The sequence below is a fragment of the Heterodontus francisci genome, chromosome 5, assembly GCF_036365525.1.
Source record: "Heterodontus francisci isolate sHetFra1 chromosome 5, sHetFra1.hap1, whole genome shotgun sequence".
In the NCBI taxonomy this organism is placed as follows: domain Eukaryota; kingdom Metazoa; phylum Chordata; class Chondrichthyes; order Heterodontiformes; family Heterodontidae; genus Heterodontus; species Heterodontus francisci.
This window is the reverse complement of record NC_090375.1, coordinates 30,537,379-30,554,251: the sequence shown is the minus strand read 5'-3', so window position 1 is coordinate 30,554,251 and position 16,873 is coordinate 30,537,379. Positions and strand designations below refer to the sequence as shown.

The 16,873-nt window shown below is 44.2% G+C and overlaps 1 protein-coding gene across 2 annotated transcripts in view; it reads left to right on the top strand.

Moving 5' to 3' along the window:
• LOC137369792 (microtubule cross-linking factor 1) overlaps positions 1–16,873 on the top strand; it is a 244,490-nt gene that overhangs the window by 4,886 nt on the left and 222,731 nt on the right. For both annotated transcript variants that reach the window (XM_068031272.1, XM_068031271.1), the window contains exon 2: positions 13,650–13,874. In XM_068031272.1, coding sequence (XP_067887373.1) covers positions 13,650–13,874 — 225 coding nt within the window. The remainder of the gene's footprint in view (positions 1–13,649; positions 13,875–16,873) is intronic.

Genomic DNA, 16,873 nt, shown 5'->3' with positions numbered 1-16,873 from the left:
CTTTATCTGTGTCCCCTGGTTGTTGTCTATCAGGTTCTATAGTCTTGAGGCTCAGTAGCTGCCACCGAGTCTTCCGTGGGACTTTGCTGGAGAGGGAGACAGGAGAGAGAGGTTCTTTCTTCTTGGAGTTCAGTTGCTGTCTTTTTCCTTTCTGAGGCACAATTCACAAACTGAGTTACCCAGGCAGGTATGTCACATGACCACCTCTTTGTTTGAAAACAAGTTTCTGGAAGGTTGTTTGAAATTCAAAGTTCTTCTCTTCAGCTGTGCAAACATATTTGGTCGGTGGTGGGGGTAGGGGGAGTTGGCTCTTTCAAAGTCAATGGGTGTGGAGGCTTTTGATGACCACTATTGACAAAAACCATTCTAGGTAATTGAATCAGAGCACCCCTATTGTCTCCCAGCCAAAGGCCTGCTACCCGACCCAAACCCGACAGGACCCGATGACATGCGTCGGGTTCGGGTCGGGTTTCACTTCCAGGTCTGGCATTCGGGCTCGGGTCGGGCTGGATCGGACACCGCAGGTAGGTGACTAAGGTTAATTTACTTTTTGGATTTTAAAGGTGGTTTTATTACAGTTATTTAAAGCTTGTGCAGGTAAGGAACAAAGTGAAAAATGGAAGGTAAGTTAACTGATGGTCGGGTCGGGCATGGGAAAAAATGGAAGGACTCGGGCCGGGTTGGGCTCGGGGTCGGATGGGGTTCTGTGGGGCTCGGGTCGGGTCTCATTTGCAGACCTGAGCAGGCTTTTACTCCTAGTTGGCCTTTGGCTTCTCATATGCAAATTGTCCATGGCCATCTTTATCTGTTCTGTTATGCTTTTTAAAAGTTATTTGTAATAATGTCCAGTAAAAAGTCTCAGGCAGAGTTTCATAAGACAAAATTAATATTTTTCCATTAGGCATGTGGGTTTTCTGTCACACTGTGCTGTCAGTTAGTGGGCAGTCATTAAGAGGAATTAGTGATGGAGTGTTTGTGACTACTGATTATTGAGGGACTGGGGAGATTTGTTTTATTGGGCCGTTTTGGTGGGTTTACAGCTTTGCCTTAGGGTTAATTAAAGGTACAAAGGCAAGCAGTTCCCTTGTGCAAGTGTGAGAATGTTTCGCTCGCATTTAGGGCTCAGTTATAGAGCAAGATGTTTTGGTGTTTGCGGCATTGAGACACCAGAATTAGTTGCTATGGTTACAGCTGATGCTCATATGATGCTGACAATCAGTAGACAGCTGTTTGACTTTCTTTTTTCCCCAACTGCTGACTACTTTAGGGGAAGTTGTTCTGGTCAGGTTGCTAATCTCCTATTTGAGCAAAACATTCTGCAGTGTGGATATCTATTGTGTCACATTTTTGTCACGTAAGTTGTATAAAGAGGGTTGGGTTTACAAATGGTTAATATGCTTATATTACATATGCTACTTATACATAGGTGTTATTTTTTTTAATTGAACTGATCAATGCCTGTGCAACAAATAACACACGGAAGAATGTAGCACCGGGCATGTTGAGCATTTCTTTATAAAGTTCTACCTTTCCAAGTGCACCTGTTTCTTTCTATTACTTTGTTTTATGCATAAATTCATTTAATATTTTTACTCTGACCCCTTTAAGTTCATGGAAGCACTTTGAGAATCCTGTCTCGCTATGCTTGAGAGTGCGTGGAAAGTTGCTGGCTTTATGCTCCACTATCCCACAGCTGTATCTGTATTTTATTTATGTGCATTTCCTGCAGGACCATGCAGCAACCCCTGTAAATTCCCTACATGTATCTGTGAATAATTTCACAGGACCATAGAATGGTACAGCACAAAAGAAGGCCATTCAGCCCATTGTGCCTGTGGCGACTCTTAGAAAGAACTGCTCCATTAGTCCCATTCCCCGACCCTTTCCTCTTCCCCTTCAAGTATTTATCCAATTCTTGAATGTTGCCAAAACCAAATTCATACCACCCAGCAACCCACACCTGGTCAGCCAAATATTCCACATCCTATTTATGTTGAAGGAGAGACTCTGGAATATGTTGAGCACTTCCCATACCTCTCTCAAAAGGCCAACATTGATGAGGAGATCCAACACCGGATCAGCTGTGCCAGCTCAGCCTTCTACAAACTACAACAGTGAGTGTTTAAGAACAAAGACCTCCGCAAGTCAACAAAAGTCTTAGTGTATAGAGCAGTTGTCAGCAACACAGTCCCATACTTCAGTGAGAGCTGGACTGTGTACCAGTGACACGTAAGAGCGCCAGAGAAATTCCATCAGCAAAGCCTCCGCCACATCCTCCAGATTCAATGGGAGGACTGTTGAACAAGCACTAGTGTCCTTCTTGAAGCCAGCTCCACAAGCATTCAGGCAAAGCTCCTGTAAAACCAATTTTGATGGACTGGACACTGTGTCCGGATGGCCGAAAACCATCTCCCCTGCTAGGTCCTGCTTTCTCAACTCTCAAATGGCCATCGTTGCAGGGGAGGTCATAGACACTCTGAAGCTCACTTTGAAGTGCGGCAGCATTGACATTGCTGACTGGGAGGAGCTTGCTACTAATCGTTAAAAATAGAGACAACTTGTCCATCAAGCTGCATCATGCTTTGAGTCCAAACGCCTTAACGATGAGGCAGAGCGGTGGCAGAGAAGGAAACCTTGTGGTACGTCCTGCCCCATGCGCCCAAAGATCTGCAGGTCAAGGATCGGCCTGTTCAGTCACATGAAGACCCATAGCAGAAACTCGCAACCCTGAGTAGATGTCACCCTCGAATCGAGGGACATCTGCGATGACAACGATTTATCCAATTCCCTTTGAAAGTTACTATTGAATCTGCTTCCACCACCCTTTCAGGTGATTCAGCAGGCTGAGGGGCCAAATGGCCTACTCCCACTCCTTATTCTTATGTTTGTATATCCTTATCTCACCTCTGATTCTTTTGGCCGTTTTCTTAAATCTGTGTCCTCTGGTTACTGACCCTTTTGCTCCTGGACACTGTTTTTAAAACTATAATTTGTACTACAAACTTCAGATTTTGCAATATAATTAAAATAATGGCCCAGAACTCCTGGAGTAAAACTTTATTTTCTTGCATGCAGTATTCTAAATTGAGTTTCAGTAATGTTTTACATAGAGTTGAAATGGCCCCTTCTAGTTTACACTCTTTTAAGATGCAACTCAAAACCAGATCAGCCTTTTAACAGCTGCAGGTTCACCAGATGGTCACAATCACACCCATATATATTTCTATTTTTTATTGCTCGTGACTTGTGTGACAGAGAGCAGGGATAAAGGGTTTGCTCTTTGATTGGCAGGATCTGACAAGTCGGTCCCAAGGACCTGCATTGGCACATCAGCTTTTCACCATATATATTGATGATTTGGATGAAGAGTTATGGTGTTGTATGTTTGTAAATGAGGCACAGCAAGTTGTTGTGAATGGGAGGAGGAAGTTACAAAGGGACAAAGTCAGATTAAGTGAGTGGGCGTCACGTGGCAAATGGAGCTCAATGTGTGGAATGTGAGGTCATCCACTTTGGATCTGAGAAAGACAAATGGGAATATTCTCTTAATGGTGAGAGACTAGGATTTAGGTGTTTGTGGACACAAATCTGTAAAAGATTGTGCACAGGTGCAAAAAATAGTCAAAAGGCCAATGGAATTGAACCATAGAAAAATTGCAGCACAGAAGGAGGCCATTCAGCCCATCGTGCAGCCGAGAAGAAAACAAAAAGGAACCAGCTGCCCAATCTAATCCCATCTTCCAGCACCTGTTCCATAGCCTCACAGCTTACAGCACTTCAGGTGCATGTCCAGGTACCTTTTAAAAGAATTGAGGGTTTCTGTCTCCATCACCATTCCTGGCAGTGAATTCCAGACACCCACCACCCTCTGGGTGAAAAAGTTTTTCCTCATGTCCCCCCAATGTTCTCTTTTATCTCAGAGATTGGGATTCAAAAGTGAGGAAGTGATACTTCTGTCATACTGAACCTTGGTCAGACCTTATTTGTAGTACTGCATTCAATTTTGTCCACTACCCCTCAGGAAAGGCATATTGTTCTTGGAAGAGATACACCAGAATGAAACCAAGGCTTAACGATTTAAATTATAAGGACGGGTTGCATAAAGATGGTTTGTATTTCCTTGAGTCTATATGGTTGAGGGATGATCCAATTGAGGTTTTAATTTAATTCCAATTTAAAAGATACAATAGGGTAGATGCAGAGAAATAATTTCCTCTCATGGGGGATTCGGAACAAGAGGGCACTTAAATCATATAGGAGCGAAATCAGGAAGCATCTTTTCACAAAAGGGTAATGAAAATCTAGAACTTCCTCCTCCTCCTTCCATGCCCCCCCCCCCAAAAAAAAACCTGTGGATGTTGGATCAATTGAAATTTTCAAGACTGAGATTGGTAGATCTTTGTTAGGTAAGGATATAAAGTGAGAAAACAAAGATGGATAAATGCAGTTGAGGAACAGATCACCCATGATACAAATTAATTGATGTAACGGGCTGAAAGGCCTCCTCCTGTTCCCGTCTTCCCGAAACTTTCCTTTTAACTTTCCCATTCCCAATATGCACAACCTGGTCTTTATCTACATTCAGCTCCATCTACCGTTCCTTAGCTAAATTTCTTTATGGTGTAAGATGCCATTGATCTCCTTTACAATATTCATCCAGTCAAAAAGATCAGTGTCAGCAGTAAAATTTAAAATATTACAAACTTGAAGTGTCATCTAAGTTATGAGTAAACAGCAGGAGCCAAAAACAGATCCCTGCAAATGTTTATTATTTACGACCCTTCAGACAAAAGTTTTATTCCATATATTATTACCTTATGTTTTCTGTGCCAGTGCTAGTTTTACAATCCTCCTCGCTAACATCTTGAACCTTGATCTGTATGCACCTTTATCAAATGTCTTCTCCATATCCAAGTGTCCACTGTTCTTCTCATCTACTAATTTAGTTACAACAACAGCTTGCATTTATATGGCACTTTTAACATAGTAAAACGTCCCAAGGAGCTTCACAGGAGCGTGATCAAACAAAATTTGACACCGAGCCACATCAGGAGATATTAGGACAGATGACCAAAAGCTTGAATAAAGAAGTTGGTTTTAAGGAGTATCTTAAAGCAGAAGAAAGAGGTAGAAGCTGTAGAGGTTTAGGGAAGGAATTCCAAAGTTTAGGGCCTAGACAGCTGAAAGATATCAGTGCTGGAGTGATTAAAATAGGAAATGTGCAACAGGCCAGAAGTGGAGGAGCTTGGAGATCTAGGATAATTGTAGAGCTGGAGGAGATGACACAGATATGGACCGGAGACTTGAAAACATGGATGAAGATTTTAAATTGATGTTTTGCCAGACCAGTCACCTTAAAAATTCAAGAACCATGCCAGCTACTGCCGATGACCCTTGCACTCTCTGGGCTGGATTTAGTTGTGTTGGTGGGCCTCCCAATACTGGGCAGAAAAAGCAAGGGGATCCCCACCTTGACCTTTCTGAGCCCCCCTCTGCCACGATTCAACAGCGCTCAGGCACCTAAGTGCCCAGTGTGAGATCCCCATTTCTTTAACGACGAGGATCCCGGCTCCATGAGCTGCCGGCCAATCAGAGGTCTGGCAGCTCAGTAGTATTGGCAGCGCCACCGGGAGTGGCGGCCACTGCCAGCACTACAGGAGGCCTGGGAGCAGACCAGTGCTGGAGATCGAGATAAGAGAGAGGTGAGGCAGGGTTGCCGGGGCCAGTCCACCAGGTCCTGGTGATGGGGGGTGGTGGTGGGTGATGAGCGAGGGTGTTACAGGACTTGGGACGTTTGCTGGCAGGGGCCCTCCATGGGCCACAGATTGCCCAAGGAGGAGGCCTCCCCCCGCGCCCCCTGCAAGCCCGCAGGGAGGTCACCTCGTTTCACTGGGCAACTTCCCCCCGTGGCAGAGGCCCCTCCCCCCGGCCACTGGTTTAATTCCAGCGGCAGCGGAAGGAGACCCTTAAGTGACTACTGATTGGTCGCTTAAGGGCCTCAGCTGGCCTCTGGGCGGGAAGGCCATTTTTATCCTTTCCCACCCCCCTACATTATCGTGGAGCGATGGGAAGGTGACGGGCCCTCCAACTCCCATTGCAGTTCTGTGGGCACCCCCCGCCTCCTAGCCCATCTCCGGAGAGCCCATTAAATCCAGCTCTCTATGGGAACACTGATTGCATCTTGGAACGTGGTGGTGATCACTTTTCTCACTAATGGTGATTAGAGTAATTGGGCTGTGATTGCCTGATTGAGGAAACATGGCTCTAAAACCAAGTCTGCTTTGCATCAGATGTAAATGTATGAACTAGATCTGTTACAATGTTTAAAAACGTTTGCTACTGCAATTTCAAAAGCCCTTAGAGATCAACGCACAGGACAATAGAGTGATGAAATACGTCTTAGTACTCATAATCCTCCATGACACTGAGTTAATATCTCAGCCATTCTTTCATGGGGATGTTCAGTCTGAAGTGCAGCAGGTTTGCCATAAGGACAAGGAGAGGGGTATTGGATGACGAGCTATCTATGTAATTCTGAGTGGGTAGCCCAGGGTAGCTTCCAAAGCTGCAGTTGGCATGTGTGCCCAGGGAAGCCTAAACAAAAACAGGCACAATCATTTGGTAAAGAAAGATTTCTGCACTCACTCAAAGACACTACTAGCTTTTAAATAAGCTGACTTTTTAAACATGAATTTGTAACTTTTCAAATGTGCAATTCATGTTGCTTTATGCAGATTGGAAAAATGTTAACATAAGATTGGATTTCTCCAGATGATTGAATTTAACCCATAAATTAGCTTACGTTAATGTCTCCAATGAGGTTTTTCTAATCAATGGACTTTCATATTTCTGTTCCATTAAATCATCCAAACTGCATTGTGTTACACACTTGATTAAAAATGTTATTATTTTGCTGTAACATCCCAGTTCAGAAAATCTGCAGTGGTCACCTTCCAGTTTGAGCACTGGGACACGCCAGTTCAGGATTAGGGAGAGGTCCCCCCATTTAAATACAATGACAGGTTGCACCACTGGTTAGAGTCATACCTAGAACAAAGGAAAATGGTTGTGATTGTTGAAGGCCAATCATCCCAACCGCAGGATGTCACTGCAGGAGTTCCTCGGGACAGTGTCCTAGGGCCAGCCATCTTCAGCTGCTTCATCAATGACCAGCTCTCCATCATAAGGTCAGAAATGGGGATATTAGCTGATGATGGTGACGAGCAGGTTAGAGGCTGGGAATTCTGTTGCAAGTAACACACCTCCTGACTCCCCAATGTCTGTCCACCATCTACAAGGCACAAGTCGGGAGTGTGATGGAATACTCTCCACTTGCCTGAATGGGTGCAGCTCCAACAGCACTCAAGAAATTGGGCACCATCCAGATTAAAGCAGCCCGCTTGATTGGCCCCCTCCACCACCTTAAACAATCACTCCCTCCACCACCGACGCACAGTGGCATTTACAAGATGCACTGCAGCAACTCACCAAGACTCCTTCGACAGCACCTTCCAAACCCGTGACCTCTCTCAACCTAGAAGGACAAGGGCAGCAGATGCCTGGGAACACCACCACCTGCAAATTCCCCCCTAGCTACAAACCATCCTAACTTGGAACTATATCACCGTTCCTTTACTGTCACTGGGTCAAAATCCTGGAAGTCCCATCCTAGTTATGAATATAGATTGGAGAAGTTGGGACTGTCTTTCTTGGAGAAGGCTGAGTGGTGATTTGATAGAGATATTCAAAATCATGAGGGGTCTGGACAGAGTAGATGCACACTGTTCCCACTCATGAAAGGATCGAGAACAAGAAGGCACAGATTTCAAGTATTGGTAAAAGAAGTAAAAACAACATGAGGAAAAACTTATTCACACAGCAAGTGGTTAAGGTCTGGAATGCGCTGCCTGAGAGTGTGGTGAAGGCAGGTTCAAATGAAGCATTCAAAAGGGAATTAGACTGTTATAGGAAAAGGAAGAATGTGCAGGGTTACGGGGAGAAGGCAGGGGAACGGCACTAAGTGAATTGCTCTTTCGGAGAGCCAGTGCAGACGTGATGGGCCAAATGACTTCCTTCTGTGCTGTAACAATTCAGTGATTCTGTGAACAACACTGTGGGGGTACCTACACCACAATTGTTTGCAGCGGTTCAAGAAGGCAGCTCACCACCACCTTCTCAAGGGCAATCAGGGATGGGCAATAAATGCTGGCCTTGCCAGCAATGCCCACATCCCATAACCGAATGGAAAAAAAAGCTATGGACACTGCTGGCTCTACTGATTGCTCTGGGGTACATCAAACAGTAATGGAATAGTGCCCAGTTGAGCAGTTTGTTGGCAATCCTCCCAGAAAGTATAAAGCTCCGTCCCCTCAGCCCAACTCTACTGAGGTCAGTACCTTGGAGGATGCAGATAGGATGGTGGAGGTGAGTGCATGCTGCCCTTAGCTTTGATTTCAGGATCTGGGTTGGCGCTGGGGGGAGGGGGAGTGTTTGCAGCAAGTCCAGTCAGATTTATGGCAGGTTTAGCAGCTAACGTATTAGACTGGGGAGTCCTCAGCTAGCGATCAACTGTTGGATCAGCGACTCCAGCGCCTACTGATCTTACAAACAGGACCAGTGGAGGTTAGTGATTCAGGAAGGACTGATGGAGAATGGAAGAGTGAGTGTAGATTATTCAACAGTCAGAGCATTAATCAACAGCAGTGTAATCTGGATCATTTGCTTGCTTCTATTACCCTCTGGGTAGTGGGGGATGGGCTTGCTTTGCAGCCAAGAATTGAGGATCCACTGTATGTAACAGAGGAGAACCTTATTTATAACAATTCTGAAATGGAAAATTATTATTTAACAAATATCACATGAACAAAAACAAACTTACTGCAGAATAATTTTACCCTGGAAGTGATAGAACAAACAAAGAACAAAGATAATTACAGCACAGGAACAGGCCCTTCGGCCCTCCAAGCCTGCGCCGATCCAGATCCTCTCTCTAAACATGTCGCCTATTTTCTAAGCTTTTGTATCTCTTTTCTTCCTGCCCATTCATGTATCTGTCTAGATACATCTTAAAAGACTCCATCGTGCCCGCATCTACCACCTCCGCTGGCAATGCGTTCCAGGTGCCCACCACCCTCTGCGTAAAGAACTTTCCACGCATATCCCCCCTAAACTTTTCCCCTTTCACTTTGAACTCGTGTCCTCTAGTAATTGAAACCCCCACTCTGGGGAAAAAGCTTCTTGCTATCCACCCTGTCTATACCTCTCATGATTTTGTACACCTCAATCAGGTCCCCCCTCAACCTCCGTCTTTCTAATGAAAATAATCCTAATCTACTCAACCTCTCTTCATAGCTAGCGCCCTCCATACCAGGCAACATCCTGGTGAACCTCCTCTGCACCCTTTCCAAAGCATCCACATCCTTTTGATAATGTGGCGACCAGAACTGTACGCAGTATTCCAAATGTGGCCGAACCAAAGTCCTATACAACTGTAACATGACCTGCCAACTCTTGTACTCAATGCCCCGTCCGATGAAGGAAAGCATGCCGTATGCCTTCTTGACCACTCTATTTACCTGCGTTGCCACCTTCAGGGAACAGTGGACCTGAACACCCAAATCTCTCTGGACATCAATTTTCCCCAGGACTTTTCCATTTACTGTATAGTTCACTCTTGAATTGGATCTTCCAAAATGCATCACCTCGCATTTGCCCTGATTGAACTCCATCTGCCATTTCTCTGCCCAACTCTCCAATCTATCTATATTCTGCTGTATTCTCTGACAGTCCCCTTCACTATCTGCTACTCCACCAATCTTAGTGTCGTCTGCAAATTTGCTAATCAGTCCACCTATACTTTCCTCCAAATCATTAATGTATATCACAAACAACAGTGGTCCCAGCACGGATCCCTGTGGAACACCACTGGTCACACGTCTCCATTTTGAGAAACTCCCTTCTACTGCTACTCTCTGTCTCCTGTTGCCCAGCCAGTTCTTTATCCATCTAGCTAGTACACCTTGGACCCCAAGCGCCTTCACTTTCTCCATCAGCCTGCCATGGGGAACCTTATCAAACGCCTTACTGAAGTCCATGTATATGACATCGACAGCCCTTCCGTCATCAATCAACTTTGTCACTTCCTCAAAGAATTCTATTAAGTTGGTTAGACATGACCTTCCCTGCACAAAACCATGTTGCCTATCACTGATGAGCCCATTTTCTTCCAAATGGGAATAGATCCTATCCCTCAGTATCTTCTCCAGCAGCTTCCCTACCACTGACGTCAGGCTCACCGGTCTATAATTACCTGGATTATCCCTGCTACCCTTCTTAAACAAGGGGACAACATTAGCAATTCTCCAGTCCTCCGGGACCTCACCCGTGTTTAAGGATGCTGCAAAGATATCTGTTAAGGCCCCAGCTATTTCCTCTCTCGCTTCCCTCAGTAACCTGGGATAGATCCCATCCGGACCTGGGGACTTGTCCACCTTAATGCCCTTTAGAATACCCAACACTTCCTCCCTCCTTATGCCGACTTGACCTAGAGTAATCAAACATCTGTTCCTAACCTCAACATCCGTCATGTCCCTCTCCTCGGTGAATACCGATGCAAAGTACTTGTTTAGAATCTCACCCATTTTCTCTGAGTCCAAGCATAACATTCCTCCTTTGTCCTTTAGTGGGCCAATCCTTTCTCTAGTTACCCTCTTTCTCCTTATATATGAATAAAAGGCTTTGGGATTTTCCTTAACCCTGTTTGCTAAAGATATTTCATGACCCCTTTTAGCCCTCTTAATTCCTCGTTTCAGATTGGTCCTACATTCCCGATATTCTTTCAAAGCTTGATCTTGTGAAGAATGTTGCAACACAAACTCCATAGTTAGTGACTGATATGGGAGGTGCAGGGTGGTCTCCAGCTGGTTGCTTTATCCCTGGGAAAATGGGTAGTTTATCTTCTTGATTTCTTTTAGTGTATGAAGAGTATGAAGAGTGTTACTTTAGGTTCAGATTATTTCCCCTCCTACACCTCTGCCAAATAGTAGTGTTCTCGTTTAAAGTGAATCCTTGAACTAAGGAAATTTAATGGACTAAGTGTTCAAAAGTTCAAACTCTGAATCACACCATTAGTTTCACTGTCGAACTGATGGCGGTTTCTCATGTCAAATAAAACACTGCAGTGGATCACTTATAAATAGGAGGGGAGTAGCCGAGATTCAGCCTCTAACATCCTATTAGCAGGGGAGGAGTAACATAAATCTAGCAAGAACACAAAAGATATGTTGTCAGAGTTTAACTTTAAAAAAAAATTAGAATTTACTGAGGAACCCTGCGTTGGTTAGAATTGTAAGCGGCTGCTTTAGTCATTTAGCTTTGCAGTCTCACAAATTATGTCTCCTCAGCAAAGCACAGATCAGAAAGGAGCAAAAATAGTTTGGAAGAAGATTAGTTTGTTCGAATTAATGACACAGCTACCCATCGTATTGACAGAACAGAGAGCTGGGTTAGAAGTTTCATCAAATCAAAACATTTCACCACTTGCAGCTATTTGATAGATATCAGTAGATAGAAACAAGAACAGCTGGGATACACTCAACAGGTAGCATTTGTGCGAAACTTTTTGTTTCCCTCTCCTGCTGAGTATTTTCAGCATTTTCTGTATTTATTTAAGGTTTCCAGCATCCGCAGGGTTTTGTTTCTGTATCAATAGATAGCTATCACTGCTGACTACTCTCATCCCAAGTTCCTTGCCCTTTATTTCCTCATTTCTTTTTCTCTTCAAGTATTTATCTGGGAGGTAATTTGTAATTGTGTGATGGAATAATCCCCATTTGCCTGGGTAGGTGCAGCTCCAACAACACTCAAGAGCGCGACACCATCTGGGACAAAGCAGCCCACTTGATTGGGATCCCATCCACCACCTTAAACATTCATTTCCTCTACCACTGGTGCACAATGGCAGCAGTGTGTACCATCTACAAGATGCACTGCAGCAGCTCAATAAGCCTCCTTCGACAGCACCTTCCAAACTTGCGGCTTCTAACACCTAGGACAATGGCAGCCAGCGCATGGGAAGACCACCATCTGCATGTTTCCCTCCAAGTCACACACAGCATCCTGACTTGCAACTGTATCGCCGTTCCTTCAGTGTCGCTGGGTCAAAATCCTGGAACTCCCTTCCTAACACCTTATGGGTGTACCTGCACCCCAAGAACTGCAGCGGTTCAAGAAGGCAGTTCACCATCACCTTCTCAAGGGCAATTAGGGATGGACAATAACTGCTGGCTTAGCCAGCAACGACCACATCCCATGAACCAATAAATTAAAAATAAATTCCCGTGTATGTGCCGGTGGTGAAGAACCTTCCCTGCTGTCCGAGCATATCGCAAAACTATAGGCATGCTGCCTGCACTTTTTGCTGCATTAAAATCATAAATTTTGTATATGTGTGTTTGTGGTGGTTGGGATTCTTCCATCTGTGGCTCATACTGGAAAATTCTCAGACTAACTACCTCTTAAAAATGTTTGTGTTTGTGATTCATATGTTGCAAGTTCTTGATTTCAGATGTGAGTGAAGTCGGGAGATATTTTACAGAGCACAGGTAGTGTTTTGTAAAAGTACACAATATAGATTTAATACAACCTCCATTAATACTTCTTTTCAAAGTAGTTTAAAGGCTTAATCCACAGGCATGGATAGAACAGTTCAGTTCAGTTCAAAAACTGTCCATTCACCTTTGAAACCTGGATTGCTCTGTCAAGTGCTGTAGGGCTCCTCCATAAAAGGAGTTTGGTCATTATCAGCCAAGTTCAAAAAGTTCAAACTTAAAAGTGTCTATGATTTTGGCCCAGATTGTTGCCAAATTGGGAATCCTACTCTGCACGAGCATGACTGATGGTAATGGCACATTGATGAAGTGGCAGAAGTTCCTTTGGGGTTGAAATTAATGCTTAAACTGTTGGGACAGAATAGAGGGAGCTTAACTCTGCAGCTGGTGTCTGCAGATGTTGCGTGAAAAGAAAAAAAAACTTCCATCATTCCCCCAGCACTGAAATCTCTCACGTTAGCGAGTACAAGGTTCACACAAAAAACCTAAACTAGAAATGCAGAATTTTTTGGTCAAAAGGTTCTTTATAATATAAGTGAGATTTGTGACATCGAACCTTTATTTTTACTGTTTTTTCCACCCAAGAGGATACTTTCCTGAGAAAATATTCCATCGTTGTCCTCTCTCTTTTTATTAGTCTTGCAGTCACAAGCCCCATCTGTTTCCAGTGCCCCTTGTACCCAGCTGCCAGGAGATGTCATGTGTGACTCTCTTGTCTAACTTTTCCTCCCAGCTGGAAGACACTGCAGCCTTCCCACATGAAATGACTCAGATCAGAAATGGGGAATAGCGAGGCTCAAATCAGCATCTATTCCCTCTCACATACCTCCCCCCCCACCCCCTTCCCCCCACCACTTTGAGATTGGCACACCAGCACTGAGTGCCATCCCAAAGTACATGGAGGTCATTGATCTTAATTGCAGCCTGCATGTTGCTCTTCCACTTTTCATTCAGTGTTAATGAGAAGTTGGAAGGAAGACTACAGTGAATGTTGTGGCTGAACTGCTGATAATTAGTGGTGTGTACATGTTTAATGCCCAGGATGAATTGGATGAGCTACGGTCAGAAATGGAAGAAATGCGGGACAGCTATCTGGAGGAGGATGTATACCAGCTGCAGGAACTTCGCAGAGAGTTGGATCGTGCCAACAAAAACTGCCGGATCCTGCAGTACCGTCTCAGGAAAGCTGAACAGAAGAGCTTGAAAGTTGCTCAGACTGGCCAGGTTGACGGGGAGCTGGTAAGAAACCTGGAGCAAGACTTGAAGGTAAGGTTAGTCCCTTGGCACACTGTGCCTCGTCAACTAACTAACTTTGTTCCAGGTACCTGTGAACAAAATAAATGCAGAGTGTTCCACGAGATACCGGTGCAGTGCTGGATAAGCTAATGCCACAAATGTACTTTGCGGACAAAAAACTTTACCCAAATGCAAGTCCTGTTTCTATTTGTCTGTGTCCTGCCACTTAGCACAGCAGCATTGTCCTTATCTATACACCAGCTAACTGCAGACTCAGAGAATCATTTGATCTCTCTCACTCAATCTCTGATTTACAAACTGCCATTTTCTTACCAGTTTCATTCATGCTCAGTCACATACACCTTCATTCATTCATCCATACCCACTCATTCATATGAGTCATTCATACACAATCGTAGTCATATGAATTGCCACAGCCATACATACACATGCACATTATAAAAATAGAAAATGTTTGGAAATACACAATTCTGCTAGCGTAGTTAGAGAGAAAGATGAGATGATGCATTTGGTGTAACCTGCATCTTTCAGCACTTACAACTGTTTCTTTTTATGCCTGTCCATCATTGACTCATTTATGCACAGACCTGTCCTTACAAGATGGTGCAGAACAATATCAATGAATTATTTCAGACCCCAATGCGAGTTTTCAAGAAACTAAATCAGAAAATGCTGGCAACGCACTGTAGCTCAGCAGCATATTTAGAGAGAACAGGCAAGTCAGTGTTTCAAGTGTGTGAATTCTTCATCAGAATTGAACTAGTTGTCAAATTTTGATCATCCGCCAGTTCCAATTGCACACCTTTATTTGGTTTCTAACTGTTCAAGAGAGAGATGCAAACACAACACATTTCTCACAATTTCTTCCACCACAAGAAAAGTGAAAATCCATCACTCATCAATGTTGCTTCTATGATAAACAGTTCACGCTCTGCTTCGTCAATATGTCAGGAGAAATGTAGGTCACAACTTTTAAAATGTAAACTTTCCATGGTCAAAAGAAGTCATGCTCGGAGGAGTTTGGAGCCGCTGCCTTGTGTAAAGAAAATTTCGAGGGAAAATCGCCACTCATCCCAACTCTACCAAAATATCTAATGTAAATCAACAAAGTCTTTTTAAGTTGTGTCTCTTTGTACAGCATCTCCTTTCCCACTGAGTCCTCTTTCATTTCCTATCTCTGGTTCTGCTGCCTCTCTTAATTTCTTTATGGCCTTGTCTCCTTGATTCATTGCTTGATTCCCCCTTCCGTCCCTCTACTGTCTGATATCGATTCCTCTTGTCTCCCATCTGCACTCCTGCCTGTATCCCGTTTTCTTTACCTCAGCCGCTGATTTTCTGCAGTTGCATTAACGCACAGTCCTTCTGCTTCCCTTGGGTGTGCTCAGGCTGCTGCAATAAAAAGAAATGGTGCTTGTTATTTATCTTAAATTTTTCAACTATTCATCGGTACAACATACACATGGTACAAGATGCAACACAGGATTGGGAGGCGGGAGTTGAACATAATAAGCTGTTAGCGAGCTGTAACTGCCCTGGGTTATGTGCATCAACTAATAGTTCATCTTACGTTGAGCCACTCATTGCCATTATGTGCTCCCTATATACACATGCACCTACTTATTTATATGCACATGCGTGCATATTCTTGATCACGCAAGCTCTTTCATACATATATGTTCACACTTGCACAAAAAGGATTGGCATGAAAAGTTTTGTTGTGTTTTCAAAGTAGGCTCAAAATCCGGTTTTAAATTATTGGGCTGGATTTTCAATTGTGTCGGGAACCAGATATGGGGGCTAGTTCCGGGTCCTGACCCCCGCAATCTTCAAAGGCCAGGGAGTGGACTCGCTGTCCAATCAGGGATGCTGGAGGCTCCTTAATTAACAATAATTGGCCTCATTTGGCTGCCTGCCACTTGACGGCGGACAGCTGATCCATCCTCATTCAAAATGGCTTGGGGTTGGGATCGTGAAGGCGAACTGCCACAAAGACCAGCGGCGCAAATTGCATGCCGGTCCTCCTCCGATCCGGACCCCGACCCTTTTAGAAATCCAGCCCATTGGCTGCCAGCATCATTCTGGGTATTTACAGATCTGAAAAATGTCACATTTTCTCCAGCCATGATCCACTGTTGAGGTTACAGTAGAAGTCGGACACCATAAGATTCCCTTCCTATGTGTGGCACTGCCTTGAGCTCAAAGGGTTTCAGCTGAAGTGTGAAAACGCTCAGCAATTTTTATGTCTGAAATGAAACAGATGAGAGAAGTAGTAATGCACTGAAACGGAGATATTGGATGACAAAAAGGTGCATGCACATCTGTGAGCCGTTGAGGACCCAGTTTTGTAAGGAGAACTGCTCTGTAAATTTAGTGGCGTGAACGACATTACAACTTTCAGGGTGTGAGGTTTATATTTTTTGATTTTGAAGCCGACTGTAGGGCCCAACAACTATAACTCCTGCAGCTTCAACATCATCTGAAATTGTTACCATTTCATTAGTAATTACTCTGTAGATTGACTTTGCACCTGAAGTGACAGCCTCATTCCTGCATTGGGGAGCCTGCATTATAGGGATCCTTCAGCCTCTTCCTCAGATAAGAAAGACTTGCATTTATATTGCACCTTTCATGATCACCGGACATCCCAAAGTGCTTTACAGCCAATGGAGTACTTTTGAAGAGTAGTCAAACGAACATACGCATGAACATATGAATTAGGAGCAGGAGTAGGCCACTCGGCCCCTCGAGCCTGCTGCGTCATTCAATAAGTTCATGGCTGAACTGATTACTCCACATTTCCACCAATCCCTGATAACCTTCCACCCCCTTGCTTATTAAAAATCTATCTACCTCTGCCTTAAAAATATTCAAAGACTCTGCTTCCACCGCCTTTTGAGGAAGAGAATTCCAAAGACTCTCAACCCTCTGGGAGAAAAAAATTTCTCCTCATCTCTGATGGGGTGACCCCTTATTTTTACACAGTGAACCCTAGTTCTAGCTTCTCCCAC